This window comes from Sorex araneus, chromosome 2 (genome assembly GCF_027595985.1).
Source record: "Sorex araneus isolate mSorAra2 chromosome 2, mSorAra2.pri, whole genome shotgun sequence".
NCBI lineage: Eukaryota > Metazoa > Chordata > Mammalia > Eulipotyphla > Soricidae > Sorex > Sorex araneus.
The window spans coordinates 25,429,127-25,453,190 of record NC_073303.1 but is presented as its reverse complement, the minus strand read 5'-3'; the positions used below and the strand labels follow the sequence as shown (position 1 = coordinate 25,453,190).

Sequence of the window (24,064 nt, the reverse complement as noted above, 5' to 3'; positions counted from 1 at the left end):
CTGTGTGGAAAATGGCGGTGGTGGCATCATCCACGTGGTGAGAGCCACCCCCTAAGACCTGCACCCAGAGGTAGGAACTTCACAATGCTGTGGCTCATAGGTTATCGTGGGATGGGGGCGGTACCGGCACACCCTCGGCCCAGATAAGATCCGGAGCTGCTGCTCATGAAACAGACCCTCTGCTAGTACAGACTATGACCCAAGAGGTCTTCTAACCCATTTTGGCACCCAGAGCGGCTTCTTACAGACATGCATCTAGACTGTAAACTGAACTAAAATATCAGAAATCCAAAACCGAGCTCATAGAATCTTAAATGATGCCTTTTTAGCAGGCCTGATTGTTGTGGGAAAATTCCAAACAATAATAGTGAGTTCTCTATTGAAGTATTGAATGTATTCAAAGTATAGAGAATAAAATGAAGATCATTAGCTACTTAGGTGGGGGCGGGTGGGAGGGAGTATATTGGGATTCTTGGTGGTGAAACATGTGCACTGGTGAAGGGACGAGGATTCAATCATTGTATGACTGAGACTTAAACCTGAAAGCTTTGTATTTTTTTCCTCACAGTGATTCAATATAATAAAATAAGAGTAAAAGAAAATAAATAAATAAATAAATAAATAATCTATTTAGGATTATTCTAAAGCTATCGTGACAACATGAACAAAAATAGGTGGAGGGGCCAGAGAGATATCACAGTGGTTAGGGCACTTGCTTTGTACATGGCTGAGCCAGGTTTGATCCTCACAAGGTTCCTACCAGAAGTAATTCCTGAGCACAGAGCCAGAAGTAAGCCCTGAGCACAACTGGGTGTGGCCCCTCCCTGCCAAAAAAAAAAAAAAAAAGAAGAAAAAAACAGGTGGAACCAGTTCTGATCATATGTAACCCAATTCCAAATGGTCATCATGTTAAAGTGCTCCATATTCTCTTCATTCTTTTTGGTGTTCAAAATCCAATGCAAACTGGATTTTGCATTGGTGAGGCCCAGGCTTTGATCCTCTGCATTGCGTGGTTCTCTGACTCGGTTGTGTGTGGCCCCTGAGCTGGGAATCGCCTCTAAACACTGCTGGGTGTGGTCCTTAACCAAAACAAAACAACCTAATTTGTACATTCTACTTATCCCAATTTGGATAAGCCACATATTGAGCACTTAACGTGGAGCTGGCACTTTTCACCATATCACACAAGAGTCTAAGGGTTTAGCACTGGGAGTTGTTATGGGCTCGAGGCTGGAAGCACCCTGCTCCTATAGCTGAAAATCTAGAAACAAAATTATTGCAATGACAGAACCTCCTGGAATGGGGACAGGAAGGGGGGCAGTGCCAAGGCCAGGGTCGCAGTTCCAAGGACATTTTTATGTGAGTTTGAGAGTGGTGATTCCTGTGGACTCTGGGCTTGGTGAGAAAAAAGACGCTTTTTAATCACCACCACCTCCACGGCCCAGAGAAATATCACAGCGGATAAGGCACTTGCCTTGTACACAGCTGACTGGCACTCCACATGGTCCCCCAAGCCAAGAGTGAGCTCTGAGCACAGTGCCAGGCCTAGGCCCTGAGCACTTCTAGGTGTGGCCCAGAAACAAAACAAAATAAAAAACACAAAACAAAGCACCCCCCAAGGGGCTGGGGTATACATGCTTTGCACCTAGGAAGCCTGGGTTTGATCCCCAACACTACGTGGTGCCCATACACTGCCAGGAGTGACCCCTACACAGTTCCAGGACACTGCCAGATGTAGCACCCCACACGAAGTCAAAACACTTTCACCACCAAATCACCCAATGCGCCGCTTCTTCCAGCAGGCTGTGTTAGCCCGATTCAGTCTAGAAAAATAAGAACCTCTCTGCGTATTTACTTTTTCAATTTGGGGGTGGCAGCGGGAGTAGGTCATAGTTCAGAGCCCACTTTACATTCAGTCCTCAGGGCTCACTCCTGGCAGTGCAGAGGGGACCATGTGGCGCCAGGAATCAGACCTGGGCCTCACGGATGCAAAGTACAAGCTCAGCCCCTTTCTCCCTCCTTCCCAACTGAGTATTTCAGGTGGAGGGGCTTTAACATAGGGGAGCAGGGGCTGGGGGCTTTGCCATTTGCTTCTATAGGGCCCAATTCTCTGCTTGCTCCTGGAAACTCGGGACACTTGTGTCCCTAACACTGTAACGCAGTGATGCAGCATGTCCGTAACGCAGTGGTGGGCCCTGCGGCTCTTCAGCAGCTGTGTGAAGAAGTGAATGGATGTCCCTCCCTCACTGCCAATTCTGGACACCAGCAAGAAGGAGCCCAGGTCTCCCTTGGGGCCAGAGTCCTCTTTTGAGGTAAGGATGGGAAAGCTTCTCCTTGAATGTAAGGCAGCCGTGACACCGTCACTCAGTTCCCCAAGAGCCATTCACTGCTTCCCAGCTCCCTGACACCAGGATCGTGTGGGTAGGGAGAGGGACCAGGGAGACAACTGTTATTACCAGTCACAGTAGTTGCATTCCCACTGCCCAAGGCTTGCTTTCCCAGCCTCCCTTGCAGCTACAAACAGCAGAGCTAGCTGTGGCCACGGAGCCTTGGGGAAGGCAGACTGGAGGCTTTGTGGCAAGGTTCCGAGAACAATCAGAGAAACACTTCCCCTCACCCCTGCCCCCACTCCTTCCCACTGCTTCCTAGCCTGGACCAGGGGAAGAGGAGAGGAAGCCAGGAGCTGCCAGCCTGTGTCCAGCGGGCAGAGCAGCCCAGCCCACAGCTGCCACACACATGCCAGCACAGCCTATCTCGGGATCTCTAATTCCAGAGACGTCCACACCCCGATTCGTTCCAACCATCTTTACTTGGGGTTTTGTGACTTAGCCGAATCCAGATCTAACTCCTAAACCTAGTGCTTTCCCCGAGAAGTCACTGATTTCAGAATCTGGAAATGGTGAAGTCTGGAGCACCCCAGTTTCACTCTGTTCACAGCCCCCGGATCTGTGTGTGCGTCCCCTCCTCAGTGTCCTCACTGAGGCTCTGTGATCCTTATCAGGGATGAAGACCTCAGCATCATCTGGGAACCCAGGGACCCCCAAAGTTACAATCTCCCACCCTCCCTCCCTCCCTCCCTCCTTCTCTCTCTCTCTCTCTCACTGTGTGTGTGTGTGTGTGTGTGTGTGTGTGTGTGTGGTTGATGCCAGGGTTCAAACTCAGAGCCTTACACAAGACAAGTACTCACCTGCTGTCCTACATTCCCAGCCTTAAAATATTTATCTTTCCTATTTCTATTTTTTTCCCTGGGCCACATCCGGTGGTGGTCAGGGGTTTCCCCTGGCTCTGAACTCAGGGATCACCCCTGGAAGGGGAACATATGGGATGCCAAGGATCAAACCTGCGTCAGCTGCGTGCAAGAGAAGCATCCTACTTGCTGTACTATCTCTCTGGCCCTGGAATACTTACCTTAAGCCCACACTAAATTCCCTACCATGACACTATTTGTTTCACTCGGACAATTGAGCAAAAATAGGGAATGGTAAAAGGGCGCATGTTGTGTGTGTGTGTGTGTGTGTGTGTGTGTGTGTGTGTTGGGGGAGGAAGCAGCGGAAGTACGTGGGTTTAGCTCCAACTTTTTCTAATTGTGTGGCACTGGGCAAGTTACTTAACTCTTTGAACCTTATTTCTTTTATCTATAAAAAGGAGATAAATACCCTCTAGGAGTCAGAAATCATTAGCGGTCTTTTGTTTGTTGTTTTTTGAACCACACTCAGCGGTGCTCAGGGCTTCCTCCTGGCTCTGTGCTCAGGGGTCTGGGGGACCATGTGGAGTACCAGGGGCTGAACCCGGCTTGGCTGTGTGCAAGGGAAGCGCCTGCGCTCTGGACCACCACTACTGGCCTCGTGGGCTGTGCCTGCAAGCCGGGGCCGGAGGAACGCTGAGAGCCCAGGACAGGGAACTGGGATGTTTTGATGCAGGACAGCGGATATGGGACAACTCAGAACAGCACCTGCTAAGGTGGGGTTCCTGCTCCCCAGAAATAGAGGGGGGCCTCCAAGACGGTCCGCCTCATCCCGCGGAGCCAGACGCTGACTCGGCAAGAACATCCCGGAGCCTGGGGCGGTTTGCAGGAGAGGCTTTAATGGCCAAGAACCCAATCAGAAGACGGAGATGCTGGTCCAGGGTGGAGGAGGACCGGGCTCGGGCGCGCTGGGCTAGGCGCCGGCCACACGCTGGTTTCACTCCTGGGATCGTCGGCCAATATCGTGACAGATGCCAAAGTTGGTGTTGGTGATGGCACCCACGATGGTCTTGTCCACCTCGCAGCTCAGGCCGCGCTCGCAGGGACACTTGTAGTAAACCCCATAGAGGGTCTGCAGAGACACGGGGCGGGTCTCGCGACTGGCGCGTCTCCGGGCTGCCCCAGCAGGGGGCGCTGTGCAGCCGGAGCATCCGCGTCCCCGTTGCCACCGTGGCTCTTAGTAACAAGAGATCTCGGGGTGGGGTGGGGTGGGATGGGGTGGGGTGGGGGTGGGGGTGTCCCCGATGTACCCAGTCAAGAGTTAGAAACAAGAAATCCCCACCCATCTCAGTGCTCTGATGTCTGCTCACCTCCCCCCGCCCTTTCAGGCTGATGGCCCTCCCCGAGCAACCCCGCGGCGTGGAGGACCCCCGCGCCCCCTCCTCCCCCGCGCCCCTCGCCGGGGCACCCACCTTGGCGGAGCACTCGCTGTTCTCGCTGGCCTTGGGGGCGCAGCGGGCCAGGCTCAGGCCGCTGGTGCGGTGGCAGCACTTGCTCTTGCACTGGGCGCTGTTCATGCAGAGCTCACCCTCGTCCTGCGGGCAGCGACGGTCAGCGGGGACCCCCCCCCCCCACCAGGCCCCCTTCGCCCCCGCTCCCATCCGCGACCGCCGACAATGCCTCCCCGGGCGGGCGGGGCCCGAATGAAGGAATTCAAGGGAGGGGAGGGTGGGCGACGACCTCCGACCTCCGAGGCGGGTGAGAAGCCTGGGAGGGGCACCACCCTGGGAGTTCAGCCGCGGATGCGCCACCAACCCCCTGCGATCCGCTTCCTTCCCGTGCCTCAGTATTCCCATCTGGAACGGGTGACCCCAGACAGGCTCTGCAAACCTGTGCCTTACATGAGTGAGAGGACCTCCCTGGAGAACATCTCTCCCCGACCTCCACCCCTTCTCTCTACCCGCTTGGGATTTTGCATCTACCTCGACCCATGACACCTGCAAGGCCCAGAGCGATGTCTGCGCACCTGGTTCAGAAAGTGCAAAAGCGATTTTGCACGTTCTGGACCAGGGTTGGGGGCAGGATTCCTGGGCTCTGGAGTTGCACAAAGCTCCTTCAGCCGCTGATCCTCTCTAGGATCAGCCTTCTCTGGGGTCCTGAGGCCGCACCTCCCTGGGGTCTAGGCTGTAACAACCCCCACCTGGGCGTGTTTTCAGTCTGGCTTAGTGCTGGGTGGGGGGTGGGGGTGGGTAGGGGCAGACAGTGCCAGAAATCTAACTGGGACTTCAGCCCCGGGACTCTCTCCCGGAGATGGGGGCCCTGCGGAAATCCTTACCAGGTTCATGATGATGCCCCGGGGGTCAGGGACTGCATAGGCCACCGCGATGGCGGCGACAAGCAGGAGGGCCAGAACCTTCATGATGAGGAGCAGGGCTAGCGCGGGAGCAACCAGGAGGGCAGGCGGCAGAAGGCAGGGTCCGTTGGGGCCCGGCGACTTTAAAAGGGGCGGACGTCCACGTGTGACCCACCCTCTCGGCTTCAGGGTCTGCCGTGAGCACTGGCCCAGCTGTGCCTCAGCTGCTGGCGGTGGGGGCTGGGGGGTTCCTGATAAGCCCGCTGGGGCAGCACCTGGGCACCTGTTCCTTCTGCACTTGTGCCTCTGTGTGTGTGTGTGTGTGTGTGTGTGTGTGTGTGTGTGTGTTGGCAGCTGTGGGGAGGCAGGGACTATTGCATCATGGGCCAGCCTATGGGCGCCGGGACACCGTTTGCTGTCCAGGTTCTTTCTGGAGGATTTATTCTGAGACTCCTTCTATGTCAATGGGACCCCCATTTCAGGCCCCCCGCCACTGCTTGGTATCCTCAAAGGCCATCCAGGAGGAGGAGGACAGCTCCCGATGAAAGTCCTGGATGGTGACGGCCGCAGCTCGGCTCTGACCCGCAGACTTGGCCGCAGCATGAAGTGACCGACTGAAATTTCCAAACACCGCGCACCACCCCCCTCACGCTCCCCCCACCCCCTGTCTCAGGAGGCTGACGAGGCATTCGCGAGGGCAAGTGTGCAGAAGACATTTCAAGAACAGGAAGGTCAAGAGAGTAAACATTGTTTCTTTGTATTCAGGTCATACATGCTTAAGGCATACACAGAACAGGCCTGGCAGGAAAGAGGTCGTGGACGTTGCTCCAATGTGGTCATGTAACCCTCTCTTGTGCCCTGAGCACCTCGACGTGGGCACAGGTGAGAGCAGAGTCACCCCAGCTGGCGACTTCCTTACATTTTGCTTGCCTGGGCACCTCTCTTTCCTAAGCCCAGCCTGGACCCTGCTCTGGGTCTGCTCAAGCCGGCTCCTGACGATGGTCAGACTCAGGGAAGAAGGGGCCCTGCCTCCTGCATCCCAACTTTCCCAGTCCCCTTGGGGGTTTTAGGACCTGCTGGGCCCTGCGACTGCGGGTCAGGGAGCTTGCTCTGAGTGTCCCCTGTCCTGCCCTCAACTGGGACCCTTAGGAGGCACTTCTCAGTGATTCTGTGTTTCCCTCCCACCTCGCTCCATGCTGGCACGGAAGACACGCCCCCCATTAAAGCTTCCGCCCATGCTTCCCCCAGCCAAGGCCGTGCCTGTTTGCTGGCTTGTTGGGCCGCACGGAGAGGGAGGAGTCCCGCGGCCAGGGTCCCCCCGGGCTGGGAAGCCGCAGCTGTGGCTGTGTGCTCAGCTGGGGCCCACTGGCGTTTTCCCTGAGAAAGAGGCTCCCCGCCACTGCTTGGTATTCTCGAAGGCCATCCAGGAGGAGGAGGACAGCTCCCGATGAAAGTCCTGGATGGTGACGGCCGCAGCTCGGCTCTGACCCGCAGACCTGGCCGCAGCATGAAGTGACCGACTGAAATTTCCAAACACCACGCACCACCCCCCTCACACTCCCCCCACCCCCCGTCTCAGGAGTTCTTGTGAAGGGGCACATGGTGGGTGCCACCCCCTTTACACCACTCTTGGGACTCGAGAAGAGCAGCTGGAGGAACCCACCAGAAAACTCTCCCATCCGAAGACAGAGGAGGCCCCTGATGAAGGAACACGGCCTGGGGGACTGGAGCCCCGTACAGCCAATAGGGCACTTGCATTGCCCGGGGCTGACCTGGGTTCAATCTCTGGCACTGCCAGAGCACAAAGCCAGGAGTAGCTCCTGACTGTCACCGGGTGTAGCACCTCTCACCTCCCCAAAGAGCACTTTAAAAGGAGCACAGCCTCTCTTACTGGAGGAATGGGCTCAGTGTCCAAAACCATTTTTCCCTGTGAGCTCATCTGGTCCCTTCTTCTGTCTCTACCCCCCCACCCCACCCCCATACTCCTGAGCTGAGCTGAAGTGTGTGCGTGTGTGTGTGTGTGTGTGTGTGTGTGTGTGTGTGTGTGTGTGTGTTTGGTTGTGGAGAGGGGGCAGTATAGTTGCTTTTCCTTTTCACAAGACTGGGAGACTTGGGTAGAAGCCAGCCAAGTTATTTCCATCTGTGAATGAAACGGAGAACACATCCTGTTGGCATTTTGTCTGTGATAAGTGAAAAGTGTGGCAAAGAAAATTTTAACCATGTATGTGCTTCTGAAATGCGAACAGAACTATTAGGTACTTCCTGGACCAGAGCCTCACAAGATTTAACCAGCCCTTTCCTGATCTAAAGTGTTTTTGCTGGGGGATTTCCCCTTTAAAAAATGACCTGGGGGGCTGGAGTGATAGCACAGTGGGTAGGGCGTTTGCCTTGCATGCGGCCGACCCGGGTTCAAATCCCAGCATCCCATATGGTCCCCTGAGCACCGCCAGGGTGATTCCTGAGTGCATGAGCCAGGAGTGACCCCTGTGCATCACCGGGTGTGGCCCAAAAAGCAAAAAAAAAAAAAAAGACCTGGGTACCAGAGAGATAGTACACCACGCAGGGTGTTTGCCTTGCACACGGTCAGCCTGGGTTCGATCCCAGCACCCTGTATGATTTATTGAGTTCTGCAAACAATGATCCCTGAGTGCAGAGCCAGAAGGAAGCCCTGATCACTGCTGGGTAGCACTGTCACTGTCACTGTTGTCCCGTTGTTTATTAATTGGCTTGAGCGGGCACCAGTAACGTCTCCATTGTGAGACTTGTTGTTACTGTTTTTGGCATATAGAATACGCCATGGGTAGCTTATCAGGCTCCACCATGCGGGTGGGATACTCTAGGTACCTTGCCGGGCTTGAGGACAGACTGAGGAATTGAACCCGGGTCGGCTGTGTGCAAGGCAAACGCCCCACCTGCTGTGACTCAAAAACCAAAAATAAATAAATAAGAAATAAAACAAATGGCTCAAGTTCTGACTTCCACATGCAACCCTATGGTTTACTCTCACTGGCTTGATGTTGAGTAAGATGAGCCACAGAACAAAAGAATCGAGCCCGTGATCCACAGACATGAGCTTTGAGAGATGCAAAATCAACCTCGCGTGAGACAAGTCTTGTGTGGGAGGATATTGACCGGGAAGGGGCAGGAGAGGGATGTCTGGAGTGCGGGAATGACTCGAAGTCTTGACCTGGGGTGTGAGGAACATGAATAAAAATCCCCCCTGAGCCCCTGGGAATGGCTCAGTGACCTGCACACACTAAGAGTTCAATCCCTCCTATTTCTGCATGTGCCATGCATGGTCCTGGCTGCTCTGGGATCTGAGCCTGGCAGCTCTGCTGTGACCTCCAGCACGCAAATGACTGCCCGTGGCATTACAAACAGATGTGTGTGTGTGAGCACCCCAAGTGAAAGGTGGGTGACTCCTGCTGAATCCCACTAAACAAAAGACTTGTGAGGGGGCCGGAGAGATAGCACAGAGGATGAGGTGCTAGCTTGCCTTCTATGCTGCTGACCCGGGCCTGATCCCCGGCACTCTATATGGTCTCTGAACACGTAGCCAGCAGGCCTGAGCACAGCTGGTTGTGGTCCAACAATAGCCGCAGCAGCAACAACAACAACACACCTGACCACCCTGGCCAGGAAGTGCAACCCCTGTCAAGTACCCACGTGAGCACCGTTCTACCTCTCAGTGAGCAATCAGAATGCGTGAGCACCCCACTGAAGAGTGAGCCTCCAGAGTATGGAAGCACCACAAATAAAGATGAAAGAAGTGGAATGGCGCTGGTGGGACACTGCAGGAGGTGACACATTTTTTTTTTTTTTTGCTTTTTGGGTCACACCTGGCGATGCACAGGGGTTATTCCTGGCTCTGCACTCAGGAATTACTCCTGGTGGTGCTCAGGGGACCATATGGGATGCTGGGATTTGAACCCAGGTCGGCCGCGTGCAAGGCAAACGCCCTACCCGCTATGCTATCACTCCAGCCCCAGGAGGTGACGCGTTTGCCTTGTAATGTGACTGCAGCTGGGACCTGGTTCCGGAAATGAAGTGTCTTCATGATTTCACCGAAATAGCCCCTTTGAGAGAAAGCTGTGACAGTGGATTCTCGCTAACTTGTGGGTCCTGGTGGGCAGTGTGGAAGATGCCCACGCCCACCACCAGATGTCGTTGGTGAAACGGCTCTTTATTCCAACAGTTCCGGAAGATTGATGCCCTGGCGCCTGGGGCCCCTGTGGCCGGGAGAGCCGCACCAGTGGCTCTTCACTGATTCCCGCGTCGCAGCTGCATTGCTGCCTGGGACGGGCTGGTCCTCACCACTCTGCCTCTCCGCTGCTCCGCTGCTCGGGCCATGGCCTGAGACTTTTGCTGTTTGGCGACTGGCTGGTCATCATTGTGGACAGTTGCTGGTTGTGGACCTCCAGTCTGCATCTGTCATCCACCAGACTGAATGCTTGTGTTGTCTGTCCACACCACCTGCCTATCGGAATCGTATGGCCTATGTAATATATGTTATATATTATATATGATATATTATATATAAATATGTAATATATAAAATACATATAATTATATATTATATATATGAGAGAGAGTCTAGCCCTGCAGGCAGTAGCCCAAAGGCACTGTAGCACTGTCATCCCGTTATTCATCGATTTGCTTGAGCGGGCACCAGTAATGTCTCTATTGTGAGACTTGTTACTGTTTTTTGGCATATCGAATATGCCACGGGTAGCTTGCCAGGTTCTGCCATGCAGGTGGGATACTCTCAGTAGCTTTCCAGGCTCTCTGAGAGGGACGGCATCGCCGGGCATGACCCAAAAAGAAAAAAATTTTTAAAAAATAGAGGAAGCAACTAAATGATTTTATATGTACATATTATACATCCTTGTATGGGCATTAATTTTTCTGTTTTTGCTTTTTGGGTCACTCCTGGCTCTGCACTCAGGAATTAGCCCTGGCGGTGCTCAGGGGACCATATGGGATGCTAGGAATCGAACCCGGGTCGGCCGCGTGCAAGGCAAATGCCCTACCCGCTGTGCTATCGCTCCAGCCCCTAAAATGTTTTTAATATCAAAATATTAATGATGAAATGAGTGGGAAAAAAAGACACTAAATTTTACCCAGCCATGTAATGCAAAGTTTGTAGAAGGAAAGGAATATACCAATATGTTAATAGAGACAAAAATATTAATTCGAGGCTCAGAGAGGATGTACGGTGGGTAGCGTGTTTTCCTTGCTGCAGCCAATCCAGATTCTGTCCCTGGCACCCCATGTGGTCCCTTAAGCCTGGCAGAAATGATCAGGTGTGGCCCCCAAACTAAAAACCAAAACCCAATACCAATACTGAACATTTTCAATACTTTTAAAATGTGTGAGAGCATGGGCTAGCAATTTTACATGTTACCTTACCTAACATAAATATGAGATATGTGATAGAATGTTTTGCTTTGGGGCCACATCCTGTCGTGCTCAGGGCTTACTCTGTGCTCAGGCATCACCCTGACAGCCCTGAGGGGATCCAAATGCAGTGCTGGGGGTCAAACCTGGTTCAGCCGCGTGCAAGGCAAGCACACTTAATCATCGCACTATTTCCCCGGCCCCAGCAATACATGTTTTGAAAAAGAGGAAAAATCTGCAGCAAAAACAGAAAAACAAGAGAAGAAATATATTGAAAAGAACAAAAAGTTTATTTATTTTTTTGTCTGAGGAGGCTCAGAGGAAGAAAGACAGCAGGACTTTATTTATCTATTTATTTATTTTAACGGGGAGGCACATCCTGGAGCGCTAGGAAGGGACTACTCTCAGCTCAGTGCTCCCTCCAGCTCGTTCTTGGTGGTATCCACGGGGGAGGACCATGGGTGCTCAAGCTCAAAAGCAGGGTTCCTGGAGGCGAAGCATGCGTTCTCGCTGCTGAATAACTTCCTGGTTCAGATAACTTCCCGACCCAAGACAGCTTGCAGTGCTTCCTAGCTGCTTCTGTCATCACACTCTCAGAAGTAATGAGAGTAGGAGTTTGAAAAAGAATCCAGGCAACACATAGGTGCATGAAAAGACACGTGCACATAGGCGAGCAGGAGCCCTGACCTCTTCAAGTCTCCGGTTCTAGCTTAGGGAAGGCGGCCTCAACCAAAGGGCTTAGCCCCAGCCCAGGCGCTTAGTGACCGCTGAGAGCAAGGCAGGAGACCCAGACCTTGCTGCGCTCCAGGGTTTTGGGGGTTCAGGGAGCGAGCAAGCCAGCCGAGGGCCCGGAGGGGTGGGGAGAGCACCCCGGAAGCGGTTCCGCGGCGGGGCTGGAGCTGCAGGGCTGGAGCTGGCTGCGTGGGCCACGGCTCGACCTTCTGGCTCGGGAGCGTGACGCCGCGTGCGGGGTGCGCGGGTCTGGGTGCGCGGCGCGGGGACCCCCGGGCGCGCTCGCCCCGCCTCCCCGGGCGCCGAGCGCTGTCCGCGGTGCTGAAGCGGCGCCCGCGGTGGAGGCGGGGCGGGGCAGCGGGGCGGCGCTGTCTGGGCGCCCGGCAGCGGGGCAACGCACCGGGCAGCGGGCACACCGGCACCGCGCCGACCGGCTTCCCCATCCAGCAGCCAGGGTGGTCCTCCTTCCTGGCCCTCTCCTGCGCGCCAAGAATCCCAAGCCAGAACCTTGACCTCAGCCTCCTTCCCAGTTCCCTTCTAGGTCCTGCGGTGCCGAGAGCCCCGATTTCTTGCAGGCCCCTCACCATGGTGAAGCTACTGCCCGCCCAGGAGGCCGCGAAGATCTACCACACCAATTACGTGCGCAATGCCAGGGCCGTGGGGGTGATGTGGGGCACGCTGACCATCTGCTTCTCCGTGCTGGTCATGGCCCTCTTCATCCAGCCCTACTGGATCGGAGACAGCGTCAACACGCCCCAGGCAGGCTACTTCGGCCTGTTCTCCTACTGCGTGGGCAACGTGCTGTCCTCCGAGCTCATCTGCAAGGGGGGCCCGCTGGACTTCGCCTCCATCCCGTCGAGAGCGTTCAAGACGGCCATGTTCTTCATCGCCTTGGCCATGTTCCTCATCATTGGCTCCATCATCTGCTTCAGCCTGTTCTTCGTCTGCAACACGGCCACCGTCTACAAGATCTGTGCGTGGATGCAGCTGGCCGCGGGTGAGCGGGGGGAGGGGGCAACGGGGCAATGGCAGGCAGGACCCCCAGCCCAGGTCGCAGGTACAGCTTACAGCTCCCCCGCTTTGAGCTTGCTGGGGGGCTCTGACTCCTTCCGCCTTGCTCAGTGCTCTGCTGAAGTCTCCGAGGAGTGGAGAATCTTAGAATGTCTGACTCCAAAAGGATCCCAAACAGGGAGAGAGAGTACAGCTTTGCACGTGGCTGACTCCACGTTTGACTCCCCGGCACCCCATATGGTCGCCCTAGCCCTACCCGGAGTGATCCCTAGGACTAAGCCCTGGGTACCCCGGATGTGGCCCCAGAACATAAATAGATGAATACAAAAGGACAGCAAGAGTTCCTCGTCCAGGCCCGCACCTTACAGTCAGCTGAGCTGACTCCCAGAGTGCCTGGGAGGGAAAAGGAGGGACGTGTCTGTCATTGTCAGCCAGCTGGGCACAGGAGCTAACCTGGGACGGTTAGGCTGAGCGAGGCCTGACCTGTAGAACCTGATATTTAAATTCCCTTAATTTTTTTAACTGTACAGTGAATGTCAATGTGAGCAGATGATATGACTCCAGCAAGTGAGGATGAGATGATGTGTGCGTGAGAGAGAGATAAAGAGAGAGAGAGAGAGAGAGAGAGAGAGAGAGAGAGAGAGAAAGAGAGAGAGAGAGTAGGATCTTTTAAAACAATATGTGTGTTGGGGGGCTGTGGTCATGTTCAAGGGCAAAGCCTACCCCATCTCCTTTCCTGCTCCTGTGTCAAACAAGCCTCTTGGTCCTTGGGCCAGTTTGTTCTGCTCTCTAGGGCCAAGGAGAAAATGGGGTATTGTGGTGCCAGAGAGAGAGCACAGTGGGTAGAGTAGTTGCCTTCCACATAGCCAGCCTGGATTTGATCCCCCAACACCCGATATGGTCCCCTGAGTCCTGCCAGGAGTGATTCCTGAGTGTAGAGCCAGGAGTAAGCCCTGAGCACCTTCAGTTGTGCCTCCCTCCCCGCCAAAAAAAAAAGAAAAAAAGAGAGGGAGAGAGAAAGAAATGGGGTACCAACACCTGGTTTTCACACACAGTGTTCATACGGCCTTTAGGCCAGGGTGAAATTATTTCAGAATTATTGCTTAGAAGGAGCATCAGAATGACCCTGATGGTGCGCTGTTGGGGACAGAACAGGGATCTGAACTCAGGCCATCAGGCACAGTCTCAGACTATAGCCAAGCTGAAGGGGACCCCAGAGATTATTAGCCTGCCTAACCCAACTACAGATGCAAAATCTGTGGTTCAGAGAGAAGACAGGACTTCGGCCAGGCTATAGAAAATCAAATTTGAGGGGCTGAAGCAATAGTACAGCAGATACGGTATTTGCTTTGCATGTGGTCAAACCTGGATTTGGTTCCCGGTGTTCATATTGTCCCCTGAGCACTGTCAGGAGTGCCTTAGCAGAGCCAGGAGTAACCCCTGAGCACCGTGGGGTGTGGCGCACACGCACACGCGCACACACACACACACACAAACACATGCACACACACAATCAAATTTGACATGCCCGGGGAGAATGAAGGTGGCGAGATCCAAGAAATGGATCCTGGATCTACTCTCGGGACATTTTTCTTGCACCACATGTTTGCACAAGTAAAATGATTTGCAAAACATTCCCTGGAGGAGCCTCCACATAGCCCCGTGAAGCGGCTCTTGTCTGTCCCCACAGGGAGGGTTCGACCCAAGCCTGGATTCCCATTCTTGGACTCCAACTCCACGGCTGATTCCAGGCAACTCTGCCCTCCGCACGGCCCTGCCACCCCCCTCCCCATGAGGCTGAGGCCGAGCGGGAAGACCGTTTGGTGAGCTTTGTGGAGGGGAGTCTGGCCTGCTTGCCGGCTGGGCCTCTCTCAGAGTTACGGGTGCCGGAGTCCCCCCCACCTGGCCCTTCCTTACTCTGTTCCTTTCCTCAACCACCCGCAACAGGCATCCTCTGCTGAACCAGCAGTGCTGGGGGTCGTGGGGGCAGGGGGCCCCCAGGACACCTGAGTAAGGCCCAGCCTGGGTCACTGAGCCGAGACAGAGTTTCAGGCGCCGTTGCATGAAACATTCAGAGGGAGCGCAGAGGCGGCTCATGTTCCATGCAAGATGAGCCCAGGGAGGGCTGACGGGGGGCACAGGCCCCTGGCCGGCAGCTGGGACAGGGCTGGGTTGCCAGGGGCCTCAGGGACTGAGCTAAACCTCAGGAAGCCTGGGGCCAGGGAAAGAGAAAGATGGTGGGCCTGGAGCTCAACATGGCGATGCTTCTTCTGGGCGCCAACTGTTGACTGGGCCTGAGCGTGGCTTCAAGGGATGCAGGCAGGGCAGGCTCGCCTCTCTGAGCCTCAGGGCTTGCGTCCAGCTCACCCCGGTACACCTCGCCCAAGGCTCTTTCAAAGACGGGCTGATACCATGCGTTTAAGACACCTGGAGGGGGCTGGAGTGATAGTCCAGCTGGGGAGGGCATTTGCCTTGCATGCGGCCGACCCAGGTTTGATCCCAGGCATCCCATCCTCAGCATCACGGAGCACCACCAGGAGTGATTCCTGAGTGCAGAGCCAGGAGTAACCCCTGTGCAGGGCCAAGGTCAGACCCAAAAAATCCAAGAAAAAAAAAGAAAAAGACACCTGGAATAATGCCTGATTATTAGGTGCCCCAGCAGTGGGAAAAACAATGCACGAGAGCTTTGTAAGGATGGGAGAGGTGGTTGGTGCCTCCGCAGCAAACACCCCCCGTGGTTTGTTTCTCCCAGAGGAGCCACTGGGAGCCCAGCTCTGCTGTTCTCTGGAATCCAGGCAGCTGGGCTGTCAGCTCCCAGCACATGACTGGCAGGGCTGGGGACAACTCAGCAAGACCTGAGTCCAGCAGCCCTGCTGTGGCCTGGAAAGCATTTCTGCTCGGGTTGGGTTTGCCAAATAAGTCATATGACCCGGCCCGATCCCAAGGGATTGGGGTTGGAGTGATAGCACAGCAGGGAGGGCGTTTGCCTTGCATGCGGCTGACCCGGGTTCGATTCCCAGCATCCCATATGGTCCCCTGAGCACCACCAAGGGTAATTCCAGGAGTGACCCCTAAGTACCGCTGGGTGTGACCCAAAAAGAAAACAACAACGACAACAAACCAAGGGATTGGGGCAAGGCTGCATAATCCTTCAGCTAAGTACTAAGTACCCTACAGCTAAGTACTAAGTACCTGGCACCTTTGCGAACAATTTGTCTGCCCCTCCCCCACCCCATTCTGCCTGTTCCTGCAATTGAACCCAGGACCTCACATATGCAAGGTCTATGCAAGGTCTGTCTCTATCCCTGAGCTGCACCCCATTTTTTTTGCTTCTTTTGAGGGGGGTCACACCCTCAAAATGCACAGGAGTTATTACTGTCTCATGCACTCAGGAATTACTCCTGGCAGTGCTCAGGGGACCATATGGGATGCTGGGAATCGAACCGGGGTCGGCCACGTGCAAGGCAAATGCCCTGTGCTATCACTCCAGCCCCATGAGCTGCACCCCATCTTGTGAGCTCCTCCCTCCCTTCCTTTCCCCCCTTCCTTATTTCCTTGTTTCCTTCTTTCCTCCCTTCCTTCCTCCCTCCTTTTCTCCCTTCCTTCCTTCCCTTCCTCCCTCTTTTGCTTTCCCTTTTATCTTTGCTTTCCTTTCTTAGTGCCAGGGATCAAACTCAGGGCTTCACATGTGTCCATCAAGCCCTCTCCCCCTGAGCCACATGTCTGCCCTGGGGGCAGCTCTAACGATGGCCACCTCACCCCAGTGGAAGCTGCTTCTCCCTGGCTCCACTGCCATGGATACTAACAGGAAGCACCCTCAGTGGGCCGCTTACCCATGTACCAGACACGGGCACATGCATTTTCTATTCGTGGTCTCCTTAGTCTGCAGACCCCGGCCTCACAGATGGGAGAAGAGCCTGTGAATGCGGAGCTGGCCGCTGCCCGGAGGCTTCCCGGGTGGGGGTGACCTTTACTGTGCCCGGGCCTGTAGGTGGGTGAGTTGTGTCCCCTGAGGAACCATCTGTTTCCAACTCTCAGGGTCTGTCCAGAGCGCCTAAGGGGAGGCACTAGGGGAGGGCAAAGGGAGGAGCAAAGAGGAGGAGGGAGAGTCTGGAGCAGGTGCTCCTCTGCCCCTTCACCTGCGCAGGCCAGGCCCAAATGGGGGAAAGTGTACGTTTTTTACCAAAGGCGCCGGCAGGTTCCCTTTCCCCGCCCAAAGTATCTTCCCAAAACAGTGCTCAGGTTGCTGCTAAGTCTGAAATGTCACAAAATATATTAAACTCTTTGGAGAGATGCTTCTAGACAGGTGTAGGAAGAATTAAACTTTTTTATTATTCTTGGCCATACACAGCAATGCTCAGAGGTTACTCGAGGTTCAGTGCTCAGGAGTCACTCTGCACAGTGCACAGGGGCCCATGTGTGCAGTGCGAAGCATGTGAGGAGAATTAACCTTGAAGTCAAGAAAGCCCGAAGCTGTGAATTCCGGCCTTCCTGCTGCCATGGCTGTATGCCTGAGAAAGTCACTTCCTCAGCTATTTGACCTCAGTTTTCTAACCTGTCAAATGGGAAATTATGGCTTATTCGCTCTAACTGTTGTCAGGAGTGAGAGAAAATTGGCACTTGGGGGATTTTGATGACCTGTCATGAACTGTTTAAATGAGCCTTTCTGATAGAAAGTCAAAGGAGAAAGAAGGTGGGGCTGGAGCGATAGCACAGCGGGTAGGGCGTTTGCCTTGCATGCGGCCAACCCGGGTTCAATTCCCAGCATCCCATATGGTCCCCTGAGCACTGCCAGGAGTGATTCCTGAGTGCATGAGCCAGGAGTAACCCCTGTGCATCACCGGGTGTGACCCAAAAAGCAAAAAAAAAAAAAAAAAAAGTCAAAGGAGAAAGAAGGTGGGGCTGGAGCGATAGCACAGCGGGTAGGGCGTTTGCCTTGCATGCAGCTGACCCTGGTTTGATTCCCAGCATCCCCGAGCACCGCCAGGAGTAATTCCTGAGTGCAGAGCCAGGAGTCAGCCCTGAGCATTGCTGGGTGTGACCCAAAAAGCCAAAAAAAAAAAAAAGGAGAAAGAAGGTGACAAGTTGTAGCCCCGCCCGGTTGGGCACTCCTGAGCTAACTCTGTGGCCCTGTGTCCCCCAGCCACGGGCCTGATGATCGGCTGCCTGGTCTACCCGGATGGGTGGGACTCGAGCGAGGTGCGGCGCATGTGTGGGGAGCAGACGGGCAAGTACACGCTGGGCCACTGCACCATCCGCTGGGCCTTCATGCTGGCCATCCTCAGCATCGGGGATGCGCTCATCCTCTCCTTCCTGGCCTTTGTGCTGGGCTACCGGCAGGACAAGCTGCTCCCCGACGACTACAAGGCGGACGGAAAAGGTAACGGGCTTCCCGCCCCCTCTCGCAGGGGCACCAGCGGCCAAGGCCGGGGTAGGGCACAGCCTGCCAGTGACGTGGGCAATAGGCGTGTGTGAGGGACCGTAACGTCCTCCAGCCCGCTCTGTCTCTGAGCTCTGGTCCAGCCCTGGGGGGTTGGGGGCTGGGGTGGTTCCCGCCCAGGCAGGAGTCGGCTGGGTCTAAAATCCCATGGGTGGGACTGGAGCAACAGCCCAGGGGGTTAACTGTTTTCCGACCCGGAAGTAATTCCTTTGTACTGAACCAGGAGGAAGCCCTGAGCACCACTGGGGGTGGCCCGCAAACAAACAAACAAGACTATCTTGCTTTATAATTTCAATTTCACCTCCTCGAGGGAGGGTGGGACCCAGAATGCCTGTGCTGAGTGAGGACATACTTTCCTTTCCTGAAAAAAGCAATTCCTTGTTCCAGCCTGAGTCTGTGGCTCTCTGGGAAGTCAGGTGGCTGGGGTCATCTCCCATGCCGTGCAGAACAAGTGGACTCCAGGTTGTTCACTCGTGGGGCAGGTGGGACACAAACATTGTGCCCTGTAAGGGCTTGCAGCTGACTTTGACCAGTCCTGACCCAGGTGAGGCATTTCCCAAGTGCTGGTGACTGAGGTGGGTCAAACAGAGCCGGAAGCACTTTTCTCTCCAGTCCCCCCCCACCCCAAGTGGTTCAATGTGAGGGCGGAGGATGAGGTATGATTGCTCAGACTCTGTGATGCTGGGGATCAAACTGGGGACAGCCACATGCAAGACAAGTACTATTTCTTGTACTATTTCTCAGGCTTCCAAATCACACAATTTAAATAAGTAAACTTGATGTTGGTGAGTGCAGAGTCAGGAGTAAGCCCTGAGCATAGCTGGGTGTGGCCCCAACACCCCCCTCCCTCCCCAGCTCTGCAAAACAAAGAAAAATACTGCTGAGAACTCCTGCATTATAAAGAGCACGGACAGTGCCTGTCCCTGAGAGGTGATTCATGAACTTTACTCATTCATCATTGAACATCAATGTTAGTTCTCTTTTTCCTTGCAAATCCTTTTGCTTTGTTTTTGTGCCACACCCACCAGTATACAGTGGTGCTCAGTAGTTCTACACTCAAGGGACACTTCTGATGGAGCATGGGGGACTGTCTGGGGTGCTGGTCACCGAATCTGAGTTGACCATATGCAAGGCAAGTGCCTTACCCTCTGTATTATATCACTAGCAAGCCTATTTCTGACATCATCTACTTTTTTTTTTTTTTTTTTTTTTGCTTTTTGGGTCACACCTGGCGATGCACAGGGGTTACTCCTGGCTCTGCATTCAGGAATTACTCCTGGTGGTGCTCACGGGACCATATGGGACGCTGGGACTCGAACCCGGGTCGGCTGTGTGCAAGGCAAACGCCCTACCCACTGTGCTATCACTCCAGCCCCTGACATCATCTACTTTTCCAACCAGTCGCAGCTCCTGCGCCCATGAATATTTTGTTTGTTTGTTTGTTTTGGGGCCACACGTGGCGGTGCTCGGGGCTCACTCCTGGCTCTGCATTCAGAGATCACTCCTGGCAGGTTCCGGGAACCACTTGGGGTGCCAGCAATAGTACCTAGTTGGCTGCATGCCAGGGAAATGCCTTTCCCATTGTATTATGGCTCTGGCCCCACGGACATCTTTTAGCACCGGGATACAGTGGGAATGAAGGAATCTGGACCTCAGGCCTCATAAGGGGGACAGATGGTCATGTGACAGGAGTTACAAATGGGTGGACATTAGAACAAGGGAGAGGGAAAGAGGGAGTCGTGGACAGGGAATGCTCCTGAAAGTAAGGTTTGATTGTAAGCAGAGACCATTTCTCTCTTTCATTGCAGAGGAAGTCTGAGTGGCTGAAGGGTCGGTGAGTACCTTCCCCTTCCACCAGGGGGTGCTGCATGCTGGGACCAGGCAGAGGCTGCCCAGAGCCTGGGGAGAGAGGAACAGGTATTGCAGGGAGCAGGAGGAGGGCGGCAGCAGAGACCTTTATGGCAAATGGGAACCCTTAAGCGACTTGCATCCTGAGAAGTAGAAGAAGATGCAAAAGAAATATGAAGAGAGGGGCTGGAGCGATTGCACAGCGGGGAGGGCGTTTGCCTTGTACACGGCTGACCCGGTGCAATTCCCAGCATCCCATAGGGTCCCCTGAGCATCACCAGGAGTAATTCCTGAATGCAAAGCCAGGAGTAAGTAACCCTTGTGCATTGCTGGGTGTGACCCCAGAAAGGGAAAAAAAAAAAAAGAATGAAGAGAATACTTAGGCAGGTGGTTTAAAGAATTTTTTTTTTTTTATCTTGTGTGGAGCCTGGCAAACAAGAAGAGGTTGATTTTAGAAGCAGGTTCTGTTTTCTAAACGCTTGTTTTCGGAAAGTCTTTTTAGTGATTTGTAAAATCACTCTTATTAGGAAAACCTAATAAGAGAGTATAGAAGTCATAGAGAAAAAAACAAATACCCTCGAAAACAAGGCTAACAGAATTACCGTAACCGAGAATTAAATTTAGTTCTATGCTTCCTGAGATTTGAGACAAAAAGAAACACACGAATTAACCGGCCTTAATGTCTGACTCAAAAGGAAGCAGGATGTACAATTTTTCTTTATTAAATTTCTAAAATGAGATTTAATATTAAGATGACACTTTAGGAGAACATTGCTGGGGCCTGAGCGATAGCACAAAGTTCAACCCTCGACATCCCATATGGTCCCCAAAGCACCACCAAGAGTAATTCCTGAGTGCAGAGCCAGGAGTAACCCCTGAGCATCTCTGGGTGTGGCTCAGCCTCCCTCCCCCCACCACCAAAAAAAAAAAAAGATGAAGAAGATACTGCCAGGCCCTGCTTTGTGGAAAGGAGGAATAATATTCAAATGTACTTAATTTTTTTTTGGGGGGGAGGTCAAATCCAGGACCTCACACATGCTCCATCTTTGAGCTACAGCCCCCCGCCTCTTAAACTCCTAATGTGTATGAAGTTCCTTTCAACCCCTTGCAAGAGACCCCCTACCCGACTGAAATAGCACGTCCATAGTCTCGAGTGCCCGAACAGCCCCAGGCTGTGATGGGCACAGCCGCCTGAGAGCTGCTTCAAATGAGATTCCAAGCCACCTGGTCACATTTACTCTCTCTCACCAGCGCCCCCAGCGACGGCTGCTGGGAGAGCAAGCACATTTTCTCCACTAGCGAACTTGAACAGAAACGTTTTTATCACGGCAAGGTCATTATTCAAGTTTTTAAAAACTGCTGGGTCCCATGACGTGCTAAACGAGGCCTTGGTTGTTAGTCACTGAACAGCCAGTCTCCAGCATCATTATTTTTGGTTTTAGTACTGGAGTAGAGGGACTGGAGTACGTGGCTGACCTGGGTTCGATTCCTCCATTCCTCTCGGAAAGCCTGGCAAGCTACCGAGAGTCCCGCCTGCATAGCAGAGCCTGGCAAGCTCCCCATGGCAAATTCGATATGCCAAAAACAGTAACAAGTCTCACAGTGGAGACGTTAATGGTGCAAATCGTTGAACAGCGGGATGACAGTGCCGAATTACTGAGTTAGAGGAAACCATAATGCACCCCTTCTCCTTTGTGACTCCACTGTAATCTGGGGTGGCCCATGGGGCTAAGTCCCGTGGCGCTCTGGATGTTAGATTTTAAGACTCATGAACTTGTACTTGTTTTGGTGAAGCAAGATAGTTTTTACTGAAACTTATTTAGCAAGATGTGAGGGGAGAGAAAGAGAGAAGTGTGTTTAAGAGAGAACACAGGTAGACTATGAACCAAACATGATGGTCGCTTGGTACCTGCATTGCAAACCATAACACCCAAAAGGACAGAGAGAGTAAGAGAAAATGTGCCTGCCACAGAGGCAGGAGGTTGGGGTGGGGTCAGGGGAGGGATACTGGGAACACTGGTGGGAATGGGCACTGGTGGAGGTATGGGTACTCATTGTTTGACTGAAACGCAATCATGAAAGTCTGTAAGTCTGTAACTGTATCATGGTGATTCATTAAAATAAAAGAGAGGGGCTGGAGCAATAGCACAGCGGGGAGGGCGTTTGCCTTGCATGCAGCCGGCCCGGGTTCGATTCTCAGCATCTCATATGATCCTCTGAACACTGCCAGGGGTGATTCCTGAATGCAGAGCCAGGAGTAACCCCTGTGCATTGCCAGATGTGACCCAAAAAGAAAAAAAAAATGAGAGAGAGAGAAAGAGAGAGAGAGCGAGAGAGAGAGAGAGAGAGAGAGAGGGAGGGAGAGAGAGAGAGAGAGAGAGAGAGAGAGAGAGAGAGAGAGAGAGAGAGAGCGCACAGGTTTCTCCGGAGTGGAAACTGGCAAAGAAGCAACATAGCTGCTTAAGAAGAACTCTGGCTTGCAGAGCAAGCCTGGAATACTTCCACTGAAGATGTTTGAATTTGTCTGGGTAGGTAGGGCTAGATTAAAGGTATTTTTTTTGTATTAAAAAAATATTAGAACTCATCCTTTTTTCTAATGCTGCAGGTCATCAATTGCCCTGACAATGGAAACCGTGGAAATTGAATTCTTCAGAGATTAAAATATTTCTTCTAAGCTTCCCTTTCTACCCTCAAGTCCTGAAGCTTTTCATTTAGGATTAGAATTTGGCAAGTCTCCCGTGACAAAAAGGCCTTGACAGACAGAAACCTCAGGTGAAACTGATCCCGCGGCAGCTGGGGCGGGGCCTGGGGAGAGGGAGGGTTAGGATTGGCTGTTCCTACTCTGACGGGCAGCGCTCCTGCCCCTCCCGGGCTTCTGTGCAAACGGCGATGACTGACTGCCCAAGGAGTCCATCCTGCCCGCACTCACGGCTCTGTCAGGGCCACTGAAGGAGGCAGCTGCTGTGGGTGGGAGGGATCATTCCAGCTTAACATCGGAGTTGGAGGGGGCTGTCCTTGCCTCTCCCTTCTCCCGGTTCCTCACTGCTTCTCAGAAGTTCATAAACGAGATGAGGCCATCAGGACTGGAATCCAACACGAAGCCATAGAGACTGTGTGAACACAGGATAAGAAAACTTGGGCTGGGGCCAGAGGATAGCACAGCGGACAGTGCTCCTGCCTTGCATGCGGCCGACCTGGGTTCGATCCCTGGCATCCCATATGGTCCCCTGAGCACCGCCAGGAATAATTCCTGAGTGCAGAGCCAGGACTTAACCCCTGACCCAAAAACCAAAAACAGAAAAAGATAGAAAGAGGGGCCGGAGCGATAGCACAGCGGGTAGGGCGTTTGCCTTGCACGCGGCCGACCCGGGTTCGATCCCCGGCATCCCATATGGTCCCCCAAGCACCGCCAGGAGTAATTCCTGAGTACAGAGCCAGGAGTAATCCCTGAGCATCGCTGGGTGTGACCCAAAAAGCAAAAAAAAAAAAAAAAAGAAAACTAGGACAGGGGCCGGAGGGATAGTGCAGCGGGGAGGGCGTTTGCCTTGCACACGGCCAACTCGAATTTAATCCCCAGCATCTCATATGGTCCCCTGGGCACTGCCAGGAGTAATTCCTTTGTAAAGTGCCAGCAGTAACTCCTGAGCATCAATGGGCCTGACCCCCCCAAACCGACACAAACTCAGACAATGTTTTGTTCCCTTAGAAAGTCAGGTCACCTTTCCTCCCAGGGCCCCCCATGTGCCACACCGCTACATTGCTAGTGCACTCATTTGGCCAGGCCTCAGCTCGGTCAGAGCTGGGGCCACCTGGAGTTTAGTTTTGATGCTGTCTACTTCAGAAATTCAGTTTTCCCAGAAACAAGCAAACAAACAAACAAACAAAAGAAATGGGGGGCTGGAGCAATAGCACAGCGGGGAGAGCATTTGCCTTGCACGTGGCTGACCCAGGTTCGATTCCCAGCATCCTATATGGTCCCCTGAGCACCGCCAGGGGTAATTCCTGAGTGCAGAGCCAGGACTGACCCCTGTGCATCGCCGGGTGTGACCCAAAAACAAAAAACAACAAACAAAATTCAGTTTCCATTTATCACAGCAAT

The 24,064-nt window shown here is 53.6% G+C and overlaps 2 protein-coding genes across 3 annotated transcripts in view; one reads left to right on the top strand and one right to left on the bottom strand.

Moving 5' to 3' along the window:
• Nucleotides 1–4,068: 4,068 nt before the first annotated feature.
• CLPS (colipase) lies at nucleotides 4,069–5,644 on the bottom strand. The gene is made up of 3 exons (XM_004617704.2): nucleotides 5,520–5,644; nucleotides 4,657–4,779; nucleotides 4,069–4,316 (listed from the first exon to the last, which is right to left on the bottom strand). The coding sequence occupies exons 1-3, from the start codon at nucleotides 5,601–5,603 to the stop codon at nucleotides 4,182–4,184; spliced, it is 342 nt and encodes a 113-aa protein (XP_004617761.1). The 5' UTR covers nucleotides 5,604–5,644; the 3' UTR covers nucleotides 4,069–4,181.
• Nucleotides 5,645–11,699: 6,055 nt separating this feature from the next.
• The window catches only part of LHFPL5 (LHFPL tetraspan subfamily member 5), a 16,036-nt gene continuing 3,671 nt past the window's right edge, over nucleotides 11,700–24,064 (top strand). Inside the window, exons 1-5 of one of the 2 annotated variants that reach the window (XM_055127016.1) lie at nucleotides 11,700–11,905; nucleotides 12,197–12,663; nucleotides 17,821–18,057; nucleotides 19,926–19,951; nucleotides 22,571–23,464. In XM_055127016.1, the coding sequence (XP_054982991.1) occupies nucleotides 12,252–12,663; nucleotides 17,821–18,057; nucleotides 19,926–19,936 (660 nt within the window). In that variant the 5' untranslated portion in view covers nucleotides 11,700–11,905; nucleotides 12,197–12,251 and the 3' untranslated portion in view covers nucleotides 19,937–19,951; nucleotides 22,571–23,464. The other variant, XR_008628544.1, reaches the window with a different exon arrangement.